This window comes from Dipodomys ordii, unplaced genomic scaffold (genome assembly GCF_000151885.1).
Source record: "Dipodomys ordii isolate 6190 unplaced genomic scaffold, Dord_2.0 Scaffold20, whole genome shotgun sequence".
Classification (NCBI taxonomy): domain Eukaryota; kingdom Metazoa; phylum Chordata; class Mammalia; order Rodentia; family Heteromyidae; genus Dipodomys; species Dipodomys ordii.
This window is the reverse complement of record NW_012267236.1, coordinates 23,574,213-23,586,330: the sequence shown is the minus strand read 5'-3', so window position 1 is coordinate 23,586,330 and position 12,118 is coordinate 23,574,213. Positions and strand designations below refer to the sequence as shown.

The 12,118-nt window shown below is 44.4% G+C and overlaps 1 protein-coding gene across 1 annotated transcript in view; it reads left to right on the top strand.

Annotated features, from left to right (window-relative positions):
* Positions 1 to 11,853, top strand: part of Rsad2 (radical S-adenosyl methionine domain containing 2) — a 13,144-nt gene extending 1,291 nt beyond the window's left edge. The window contains exons 2-6 of the mRNA XM_013013681.1: positions 1,320 to 1,481; positions 4,125 to 4,354; positions 5,927 to 6,076; positions 8,179 to 8,211; positions 9,159 to 11,853. Of these exons, the coding sequence (XP_012869135.1) occupies positions 1,320 to 1,481; positions 4,125 to 4,354; positions 5,927 to 6,076; positions 8,179 to 8,211; positions 9,159 to 9,323 (740 nt within the window). The 3' untranslated portion in view covers positions 9,324 to 11,853. The remainder of the gene's footprint in view (positions 1 to 1,319; positions 1,482 to 4,124; positions 4,355 to 5,926; positions 6,077 to 8,178; positions 8,212 to 9,158) is intronic.
* The last annotated feature ends 265 nt before the right edge of the window (positions 11,854 to 12,118 follow it).

Sequence of the window (12,118 nt, the reverse complement as noted above, 5' to 3'; positions counted from 1 at the left end):
GTGTGTGTGTGTGTGTGTGTGTGTGTGTGTGTGTGTGTGTGTGTGTGTGTGTGTGTGTGTGTGTGTTGTTCCTAGGAAACTTCTAAAAAAGAAATCATGATATTAACAGAGATGGCAGGGATCTTGCTCTCCAGACTCGCTTGGCTAGATGCCATCATGCTGGTCACTTGAGGATAGTTCAGAAAAAACTACTTCAAATGCAGCATCTTCACTTCATCCTGTCCTTCCTTCCATCTTGCTGCTTGTCTTTCTTAGATCATCTCCGCAGCCAGCAGCCTTTTCTCTCCAGGCTGAACTTATTGGTGGAGGAGAGCAGTCATGTCCCAATCCTGCTTTCCACGCATCGTTTGATGATTTCATACATGGGGAGCCCAGGTGCACAGCTATTACCCTGTGCCTTTTCATACACCTATTTGTGCTTCCTGGTTCTGGGCGTTCTATGAATGAAATCATGCAGTCTGTGTTTTATCAGCTCTGACTTCCCTTGCCCAGCTCTGTGTTTAGTCCCCTACCCACAGCTGGGCACCCAAGTAAGAATGTGCGCCTGGTCATCCTTACTGTCTCCTTACTGGGGACTTTAGTACATTCATTTCACTGTCCCCTCTTTCCTAACCAAAAGCGCGTTATCCTATGGAAATGTAGCCCTTCAATCTAACTTCCATCTGACCTAACGCTCACGTGTCCGACAGAACGGAGTTTAGGAGCTGTGCAGCCTTGGCGCACTTCCGCTCATCTTCTGAAGTGTTCACCGGCACATGAGGGGTGTTGGCCTGCTTGGGAAATCTGGATTGCCCATGATGCCTTCACTTCCTAAGCCAAATCTGTTCATCTGGGCAACTACCTCTCAGCATTCAAGTGCCTCTATTTTAAAAAAGTAAAAAGGAACAACAACAAGCTCTTCAGGATTTTTTTTTCTTTTCCTGGTTCTAACCAGGAATTAAAGATGTGGTTATTCCAGTAGAGCTAGATTGATGATAGGAACAAGAACCAGGAAAGGGAAGATAGTAGACATCTTTGTTCCAGTTTTAGTGGGGTTTGTTTTTGTTTTTCCTTAATTGAAAAAATATACTATTGCCATTAGAGTAAAAATGGATGAGAGCCAAGCATGGTGTCATACACCTGTAATCCCAGCACTCAGAGACCAAAGCAGGAGGATTGAGAGGTAGCCACAGCTACCTAGTGAGACTTTGGGTCAAAACAAAACAAAGGATGGGACAGGGGCTCAGTACAGCCCTGTGTGTCCCATCCAAACTGAGCGAAAATATCAAAACAAAACTAATGAAAATACTGACTTATGAGATGTGTGTGGCCTCTCCTAGGCATGGAGAAGATCAACTTTTCTGGAGGAGAACCCTTTATACACGACAGGGGAGATTACCTGGGCCAGCTCGTGAAGTTCTGCAAGAGGGAGCTGGGCCTGCCCAGTGTAAGCATCGTGAGCAATGGCAGCCTGATCCGGGAGAGGTGGTTCAAGGACTACGGTCAGTCCATTGCCTGACACTTCAGGCGCTGCTATTAATACCATTGGGTCCTGCATTTCCTTCCATCCCGGGCCTTCAGCCAGGCCTTCGGTGGAATCGGAAGGAAAGAAAAACAAATCTTGCTTACCCTAATCTTCTCCCAAGTCGTGTGTGGTGTGTAGGGCTGTTTTAATTCTGCATGACTCTAAATAAACATGTATGCCCAATAGATAAGTGCAGACTGTGGAGAAGATGAGTTCCTTGGGCAGTCTGACTCAGCAAGGGTTGAAATCTATGGCATTAATTAGCACATTTCCTGGCTGCATCATAGAATAAATAATACTGTAAGGACTACAAGAGACCCATGACCAGCTATATCAGAAGCTCACTGTGTTTAGATTGACTGGTGTGGAATGCCCAGGAGCCCCTCCATGCAGCCAGGATTAAGACCCGCAGAATGCTGAGGTCCCATAGTTAACTTGGCATGTGATATCTCTAGGGCCATGCTTGGCATTAGGAAGCTTCTAAAATATGTGCTCAGTCTTACGATTGACATTTCAGAAAACATTTGAGGCCTCCCCTTGCAGAACACTTCTCCTTTCCGTGCCTTGTGAATCATTGGAGCTTTGAGTTCTCGGAAGGCAGAGCTGGTCCTTTCCTTCCGAGGTGTTGGGGATGTTGACCAGAAGTATGATGTCCCTTCCAGCATGGGGACATGTGTGTGCTTGGAGCAGTCTGTCAGATAAAGGTTAAGCAGGAAGAGAGGATTCCCAGCTGCGAGATAAGACCACAGGGAGATACCTGATGGAATGGGCATGGGAGGTCAAAGAGAGCTTTGGGAACCAGACTCGGTGAGACAGAAAAGCACTTTGGAAAGCCGAGGGGGTAGAGATCAGTAAATGAGAGTCTGGGGTGTGAACCCCAGCAGCACCCTCCCCTCCAGGAAGGGCTTGGCAGGCCTGTCTCCTGGGTATGCAGCAAGGGGATCAGAATATTGCTTCACACTGCTCAAATGTGTGTATGGCAGATAAACATGCAGAAAGTGCCAGGGTGTTGGGAACCGAGCAGGAGGCCCTGTTTGTGGCAGTGACCAAGTTCACAACCAATTATAACCTTTCATTATTGGGGCAGGGGGAGGAGTTTATATGGATCTGGGTCTGGCGCTCAGACCACTGAAGTCTGCAATCTATATTAAATCTTTGTGTCTGGTTTGAACTTTGGTTGGGGAGTATGGAGGGCTAGTGAGCGACTACATGTTCAGTGACTTGCTTCATCCCGATATGATAGTCTATTACAAATCTACTTGAGAGCAATGTTTAGGACATTTTGAGTTGTTCCCAGTAATAGATAATTGTTTTACTCCGGCTCTGGTTTGTGCTTGGTGCTTGTTATACCTTTGTTATACAGAGGTAACACAAAGTGAACCCTAAAATCAGACTAGAATCAGTCCATGTCGATTAGCGTATAGTGGCTTATCCTCAGCGTCTGTCATTTGAAAGTAATTTTAAGAAAAAGGAGTCAACTTTGGGAAGTCCTCGTATCCAAGAAGCCAGCCACACTTGGCCAGCTTGTAAAGAATACCAGCCCCAGACAGCACCTGTCCCGCACACATGCATGTGGAGTATGGAGTTGAAAAGCTGACCCCAGAGTGGTCCCTGGGGTCACAGGAAAGACAGAAGTGAGGTCACAGAACCGAAATAACCCTCCTCAGTATTTCTCTGCTGGGGTAACACCCGGCTATCAGAGCCCTTAATGTGTTGCCTTGCAAGGAGGGGCCTGTTTTTAACTGGCTTTCGTTTATCTCAGTTTTCTCATCTTCTGGCACACTTGTGCCTGGCATGGCACAGCGTCTCTGTAAACATTTAGACAGATAAAGCTTGCACAAGACCTGTGAAGAAGCTCATGAGCTTGGGGATATACTACATCTGTCTTGCACAAAGTAGTGCGGTCTGTATGATGGGAAAGGAGAAGCAAATCTATAATTGCTTACAGATATATTACACAATTTCTATATAAGTTTAAAAAACCCTAATTTAAATATATAAAATCCTCATTCACATACATGTAGTTTTAGAATGGTCACGTTAGCTCCATAATTACACGATTTCACATTTTTAAGAGCTGTTTATTTGTATGCATTAACTGCACGAGAGGGTTATTATGACATAGCTGAGCATGTATGCAATCTCCCCCATCAACATATCTTCTTCTATTACTCTCTCTTACCCTTTTCATTCTCTATTCTTAAAATAATTTCATCGGGTTTTATTTTAAATTATTCTATGGAACTACAACTCATATCTCAGCAACTTTCTCAGATATGAGGAAAGCTGTTACTTAAAAATTACAGCACAGAGGGGCTGGGAAGGTGGCTCAGTGGTAGAGCGCTTGCCTTGCATGCATGAGGCCCTGGGTTCGATTCCTCAGCACCACATAAGCAAAAAGAAAAAAGCCAGAAGTGGCGCTATGGCTCAAGTGATAGAGCGCTAGCCTTGCCTTGAGCTGAAGAGCTGAGGGACAGTGCCCAGGCCCAGAGTTCAGGCCCCACGACCAGAACCCCCCCAAAAAAATTACAGCACAGAGGCAAACAAGTTATTTATTTTTATCATAATGAAACTTAAGTGAACTAACGAGCTCTGTGCTTTGATGACTGTTTTCCTGCAGGTGAATATTTGGACATTCTCGCCATCTCCTGTGACAGCTTTGATGAGCAAGTGAATGTCCTCATTGGCCGTGGTCAAGGAAAGAAGAACCATGTGGAAAATCTTCAAAAGTTGAGGATGTGGTGCAGAGACTACCGAGTAGCTTTCAAGATCAATTCTGTCATTAATCGATTCAACGTGGAAGAGGACATGAACAAACAGATACGAGCCCTGAACCCTGTCCGCTGGAAGGTAAGTGTACAGTATTGCCTATGTCTGTTTTTATCCAGAAAACTCTGAGAGATTCAACAATCCAGAAAGCATTCAGAGACTGTCCCCATACGGAAAACTCTGAGACACTCACCAGTGCAGAAAACACCAAGAGTTTCACTAATACAGAAAAACATTAAGAAACTCACCAATCTAGAAAACATTGAGAGACCACTCCAGCAAAAATTAATAGTGTCAACAGGGATTGGAGACATGCCTCAGCCGGTAGGTAGAGCATCAGCTAGTGAGTGAAAGCATCAGATACTGTGCCCAGGCTCAGAGCAAAAACTTAATAAAATGAGAGACTCAACAATCCAGAAAACATTGAGATGCTCGTCAATGAAACTGAAAACAATCCTGACTCTGAGACCTTTTGGGGCAAGTAAGTCCTTGTTCTTGGTCATCCTTCCTGCCCTGTTAAACTTTCAGTTGTACTTTTCTTTGTTGATGAAAGCTGAAGAAAGATAGATGACAGGAAGAGGAGGGACTTAAAAAAATGAGGAGTTGGATGCCACAAGCCAGGGGACAACTTCTAAGCCCTGAGAGTTTAATTCAGAGTCACCTCTCCTTGCCTCTTCCCTTTTGTCTCGCATCTCTGCTCTTTGGCTGATGCTGATTTCCCCTGAGTGTCCTTTACGTGTATTCTTCTGCGTGGCCTTTTTGAAATATATAGATTCATATATTTTCTTTCTTTTTTTTTACAGCGCTCTAAAATATTACTTTATTTTCACTTTCTCATGCTGTCAAGGTGACTTTTCAGTGTTATGATTAATCAGGTGCCAACCATGACACACTTATTTGCTTCACACAGATATGAAAGTATGTACAGTGTTGAGAGAAAAGGGAACTGGTAGGTAGATAGGGGTAAAAAGAGGCATGTGAACCCTGACACGGGTCCGTCATTGTACTTTCTTGTTCCCATAATGCCTTGGACACTGGCTCAAATGTTTCTTCCTCCAATAATGCCCTGGGTGTCTGCTCAACCAATGAAAAGAGCCAGGGCAGCACATACTCAGGCCTCAGGGGATCAGTGCAAAGCCCAGAGGAGGAGATACAAGAGGCACCCCATACTGCAAAGCTGCCCTCTGAGAAGACTCCCTTGGCCTTCTCTTTGGGGCCTCTCAACAGATGGATAGAGAGCTATTTTCTTTCATGGCTTTCTTCTCACTTTCAATATTTGCTCCCTTCTTGGGCTTGCTCTTGCATCCCAGTCATTTCCCTCACTTTCTGAATCACTTTAAATTCACCATTTCAGGATTCTGGTCCTTGGTGGGAGGTTGTTGGCTCTTGCCAGTGTAGGAACCTTGTTCCCCAAGATCATCATGGAATGGAGGCCCTGGGTCGGGTACCATGCTCAGACTGATCACTCATGAGGCTGGAAGCCTGCTTTCCTGAGCTGCTTCCCCTCTGAGAGGCCCAGGACCTGGCCACCACCGGCAGCCATGAGCTGGTGTGCCAGCATTGATGCCAGCTGGGGGTAACCTCTCAAATGGGTTTGCTCCTCCCTACAATGGTAGAACACGCTTGACCCAGCAGCTCTTCCTAATCTTTCAGGTCTTCCAGTGCCTCTTAATTGAGGGTGAAAATTCTGGAGAAGATGCTCTGAGAGAAGCAGAAAGATTTGTCATCAGTGATGAAGAGTTTGAAGAATTCTTAGAGCGCCACAAAGAAGTGTCCTGTTTGGTGCCTGAATCTAACCAGAAGGTTGTATGCAAAAAGGCTTTGTTTGCACAGTTAGATAGATTTCAATGGGGAGAGATCCCTCCCCCAAGAGCGTTGTGTTGTTAGTTTAGAGGACCCAGAATTGGGAGGGAGGAGAGGGGTTGAGATACATGATGGCTGTCTACCAGCTGCATGCAGTGTTGCATAAGCTTTACTTTCCCTCTCCATGAACAGGTAGATGATGTGATTCCATGGAATCACACATACAATCTTGACACGGTGATTCACAGATACAGAACGTGCCAGATAGGTGATTCAGTGCCCAGACACTAGGAGGGACTAATGAATGCTGTTCTATTTATATCGGCATTGTCATAGAGTTACTTCTATGAATCACTTAAGAGGTTTGATCGACTTGAGGAAATGCTTTGCCAGCTGTCTCCCATAGGTACTGTGGATACATCCGGCAAGCACAAATTCTATCCACAGACTGGGAAGAGCGTGTACCCCACGAAAGTGTAGTCAGGTCCTAGTGTTCGCTGGCCTGGCTTGAATCGGAGCAAACCATAATGCTGCCAATCTGCTGGCCAGCTCACCTCACACCTCTGGGTGAGCTCTCAGGCCCTGGAGGATAGGCATATGGGGACTCCATGGTAAGAGGTGGTTGTTGACTCACAGCAGGCCCTGACCTGGCCTGTACAAAAGTCAGTCAGCTGACTGAGGGAGAAGCCCCAGCTTGCTTCCTGATTCAGAACATTGGAGTTGGAGGGTGGGGTTAGATCAAGCCGAGAATAATATTCATGATTGATGAAAATAGCCTGGATTCCATTGTCAGGCTGTGTTTACTCGAGTTATGGTGGAGCTCAGCCAACGTTATTCTCTTACTCATTCTTTTGTGATCACTTTGGGGGGTACAGTGTAGAACTGGTTTAGCTGTGGTCTATAAATCACAACACACTTTTCTTAAAACTACTTAATCATTTCCAGATAAAAGCTGGCCAATCCCTACTCATAAGAGCATGCAGACAAGGTAGCACCTTTATCTGACCTTGCCTGCTAGCTTGACACACTGGTCTCAGGTCCTCTTAAAGTAATATTGGCATCTTCGGGTAAAGCTACTCGTCAGCCCCTATGGGGACAGAGTTAAAGAGAGTCTTGCACTGTGCCTTGTGGATCGGGAACGTCATTGTATGGGGCCACCTCACAGAGTGCTGAGTGCAAGACCGCTGGAGGGGAGAGGGCAGCCAGGCTCAGAGAAGTCCTTGGGGTGACTACCTGATGCTTGTAGCCTGAAGCAGAGTATCTCGGCTAGTCAGAATCAGAAGAGACTGGAATTGGTCCTCCCCTCTTAGAACCACAACACTCAAATGAGATTTAAGGAAATTGAGGCAGGATAAATCAGGGAACGTGAGGCCAGCAATTCAGAAACGAGCTCTGTGCCTTCCTTTCTTTAACCCTTGTGCTCCTTCTTAAGCTGTGGAATTAGTACAAGGAGAAAAAAGAGAAAGAGCACCTTTATCTGACCTTGCCAGCTAGCCCAAATCAGTGTGCTTTGAAAACTGAGCATCATTAAGAAAGAAAAAAAAAAGATAGGTATCCTGGAAAAGCAAATACTTAGGAGCACGATTCTGCCTGGCACAAAGCACTTACCTCAAGGAGAAACAGCTGTCTTTAAAATGTAAGGCAGAATGCATATTTTGTTCTTTGAATGGATGCCAAAACTTAGTGATCTTAGTCTAATGAACAGGTCAGTCTTAGAGATCCTGAGCCCAAGCAAAGAAACTGCAGTGCCAAGGGTGATTAAGACACACACACACACACACACACACACACACACAAGGTCAAAGACCCCAGTGTGTCTCCCTTTTAGTGTGCCTCTGCCTTTCTGCTTGCCTGCTTCCTCAATAAAAGCTCTGCCAAGTTTTCTTGCCATTGTGACTTGTCCAGAAATTCTTATTCTGTGATCCAAGTCACCTGCGAATAAATGGAAGGAGATTCCACAAACCCTCACCTGGAACCATTACAGAAAGTTGAACCCAGAATCGTAACACAGATAGACATTGAGTGATACACAGTTGAGCACACATACTGAAAAATACATCTGTGAAATGAAAGCTAACTTTTTCCTTGATTCCTCTTTGCAGATGAAAGACTCCTACCTCATTTTGGATGAATATGTGAGTATTTCTCTCGTGAGTAAGAAAGGACTGCTGAAGAACCAATTAAGCAGCTATGTCAGTGGGCTAACATGAACACAGCTGTTTTGCATGGGTTTGTTCTTCTTGGAGGCGAGACCTGGATGTTCTTGGCCATTCCTGTTACCATGAGCTCTAGCTTAGTCCTGTGCCATGCTCTGCACTCAGAGATCTCCCCGGCTTGAACGTGACCCGGGTCTGTGGATTTGTGCTCACCCCTCAAAGCCATGCATCTACGGCTGCCACGTGGAACCGGCCTTAGCCCAGGGGCTCTGGTCTGACCGGGCAGCGAAGCCAGCTCTCTCTTTACCTTACCCTGACTAACCCAGAAATGGTCAGCTATAATTCACTGATTACGGCGACAGCTGGAAGGAGACCATTGTCAGGATTCCCACCCCCGCATGCCCAGGAAAGGAAAAGGGAGCCCACCCTTCTCCTTCCGCCTCCCACCTTCCTCTGTCTCTGTTATTGTTCTGGATGGGCCACCCTTGTCTAGCAGGGGTCAAATAATTCCATTCAAAGGTGAGGTGGCCTTTTGTTTTTGATTTTTAGAAGTAATCTCCAACAAGAGCTACGGGCTCCATGTCTACGCAGGATTTTTTTCCTTGTGAGAAATAGATAAAAATACAGATTATTTTGTTCTTTTCAAGTTTATCAGTGAGGATTATTCTAGCATAAAGTTGATAGAGCATAAGGGGAAAAATTGATCCTGGCGACGTTCAGTTTATGGGTCCAACGGGGACTTTGGAAATGCAGGTTGTCATGATTGTCTGGAGATTTGGACCGAGGCTACTCCCAAACGGGCTGCTCCCCAGCTCCTTCTGATGAATGTAGCAGGAGCAAAATTTCAGATTGATTCTTCTACCCTCATCAAGTTTTATAGGATAAGCCCTATGAAAACACACCCACTTCTTTCTTAAATTTTCTAGATGCGCTTTCTGAACTGCAGAAATGGACGCAAGGACCCTTCCAAGTCCATTCTGGATGTTGGCGTGGAAGAAGCAATCAAATTCAGTGGCTTTGATGAAAAGATGTTTCTGAAGCGAGGAGGGAAGTACGTATGGAGCAAGGCAGACTTGAAGTTGGACTGGTGACGCTGAGATGTGACAGGATTCCACGCGCTGGGGGAGAAATGCCAGGTGCAGCCACCACCGCTGCCGTGACAAACCACTGATCTTTCTTCATGGCCAGAAGTCTGATTTCCTCCTGAACACCACGCCTGATTACCTGTGGACCCAGAGTCACCTGTAGACGCCTGCAGTCTGTGGACAATGCATAACCACAGCTGGATATTAGCTGGTTGGCTTTGTAAAAAGCACTTCTGGTTTGATTTTATGTGGGTTTTCTATTTTGTTTTAAAGGAGCAGAATGGAAGAATGATAATCAAAGGAAAGCATACATTATCTGCCTACTTCCAGGACCTATAACCCACTTCACAGATGCATTGTGGGAAATGAGCCCCAGCCATCTCTATGAGACCAGTGTCTGTGTTTGATTTTTACCTTTGAGTAATTTTACTGCAATTCCTTTGTTTTCATCTTGAAGCTATTATTTTTACAGTATTTAAAAAAAATTCTCAGAGTCAGTTCCTTTTGAGACCAAATATAGACTGAGATGCCAGCTTTCCCATCTGGATGCATTACCAAGTATCTTTACCAATAATTTCTGTTTGTTGCAGCACTTCTTTTCTGCCTTTATTCCACTGAAATCTTTTATTCAGAAGTGAAGAAAGGGTAAACAGAGAAGCTCGAGAACTACTAAATGTGAATATCATTGCTGCCAGGAGGACTTAGCACAGAGAAGAGGGAAAAGTACTTCCAGGGCATGCAAACGGTGACTGTGGCGTGAGTCCATGCTGGGTCTCTTCCAAGATCCCTGGCAAAACCAAGATCCACTCTACATCTCCTCATGATAAGACAAGGGCGGTGATGGAAGACTATGCCAGCCCGTTACTCAGGCCACACATGTCTGTCAAGTAAAACCAGGAGTTCTTTAGAATAGCTGACTGTCTTCTTGTGTTGTGCAGTAACAGTGGCTAGCTAAGCACTGGAAGCTAAAGCCACGATATCCAGGATTAAAGGAGAACATGTGCCTGGAATTTGTGCAAATGGAGTCACAGAACCCTATTCTATTTCTCAAGTAATCCTAATCAGTGGAAATAAGATACAGTGTAATATGAAAGGACCCAGTCCCTTTTCTAGCTCCCCCAAAGAAAGAGTAGGAGAATGTTACTTAATCAAACTCTTCCTCTTGTTGGTCTGTTGCATGTAGTTTAGTTATGTAACTAGAAACCATTTAACTGCCTGGAAAATAACGATTTCCTATCATTGTTTTAGAGACACAAAAGCAGTGGAAATGTTTGTTTTGCCCCCAGCCGAGTCATTTAATTTAGCCGCAATTCCAGTGGGGGTCACTAGAGGGCGCTTGGTGTCTGAGATCATTAAGCACCTGTGAGAAACTCCACCGGCCCTGGGGATTGACCCCAGTACTTTGTGTGGGACTTGGTGAATTGAAAAGATTTGCTTTTGTGATTTCTTTCTCTTATAAAACGCTTTCCAAGTTCAATCATCTTTATAATTGGCCTATGATTATGGTCCCCTTCAAGACAGGAGAGCTGTGTTTTCTGTGCTTAAAAATAAAAAATAAACGATTTTTCTCTGAGGGTTTTGATATTATGTAGACTATGCAGACTCTGTATAATCAGCTTAAACTTAAAACTTTTAGTAAAAGGGAGTGAGCTTTAATTCCCAGTCAGACTCCAGGGCTACAGTCAGTGCGGGTTTCTCAACCTGAAGCCAAGCTGGAGTGCCCTTCATTCTAGCTGAGGAAACGACATCTCTCTTTCTCCTTAAGAAAACATATATAAAACAAAACAAAATGCCACTCAGGAAGTAACCCATTCTCAGGACATTTTCTAGCTGTTTTATCTTCTAACCTCTCACTCTTCACACAGCAGCTTGGGATTTGTAAGGCTTTAAAATAGCCACCTATCTTTTTCCTGAATTAGAGAAATAGGAACTTTTAGCTTCAGAGCAAACTTCAAATGTGGATGAGTGTTTTGTTCTGCTTTCTCATTCTTACATATGACTGTGGGTTTTGTGAAACCCTTTGTATTAGGAAAGGGAAAGGGAAATTGACTGCAGTTTCTGAAGTGTGTACAGAAATTGTGTGCCTAAATCTTGCTTAAGTTAAAATAAGATTTAACACATGAAGCCTGAATAGACAGGACAAAAGGAATTATTTACTGCATACCAAGTACTAATCATCTCTGTACTTACTGTTCAATGACATGGCTGTTGCTGTGTTCTTTCAAGTTTGAATGTGAAAAGAGTCATTTGGCTGAAATCTCTGGAGAACAGGCTTATGTTTTGTTTTATCATTGGAGTTTGGCATCTAATCATTGCATGGAACCTAATATGATCGCAATCAGATTCCTTTCAAAAATAGCTCAACCTGCACCCTACCCTCTCATGGAGAAAAATGTGCCTAGACAGAGACCAAGCACTCAGGCTTTGAGTAAGTATATGAAGTTGTTTTTAGGGAATGCACATTTTCATTTAGGACACTCGGGCATAGATCTAATATATTGTAACATTGCATATATTAAAATATTTTTGCACCTTCCGTCTCTCTCAGTGGTTTGATGTTATGAATCTTATCTTTGGCATATATTTGGAATAATTATATACTGATACAAACTGACCACTAAAGGCAACTAGGCATTCGAAATCAGCAAGGTCATCAATTATTCATGAGCCCACCACTGAGGAAAATACTCCATGAAAACTGAAGCTAGCAACTTGGAGACCCTGTACCCCCAAATCTGATCATCTTAAAGAACCAACCCCTGCGCGGACGGCAAAGGCTCCAAAGCCCTTCCAGCCGCCAC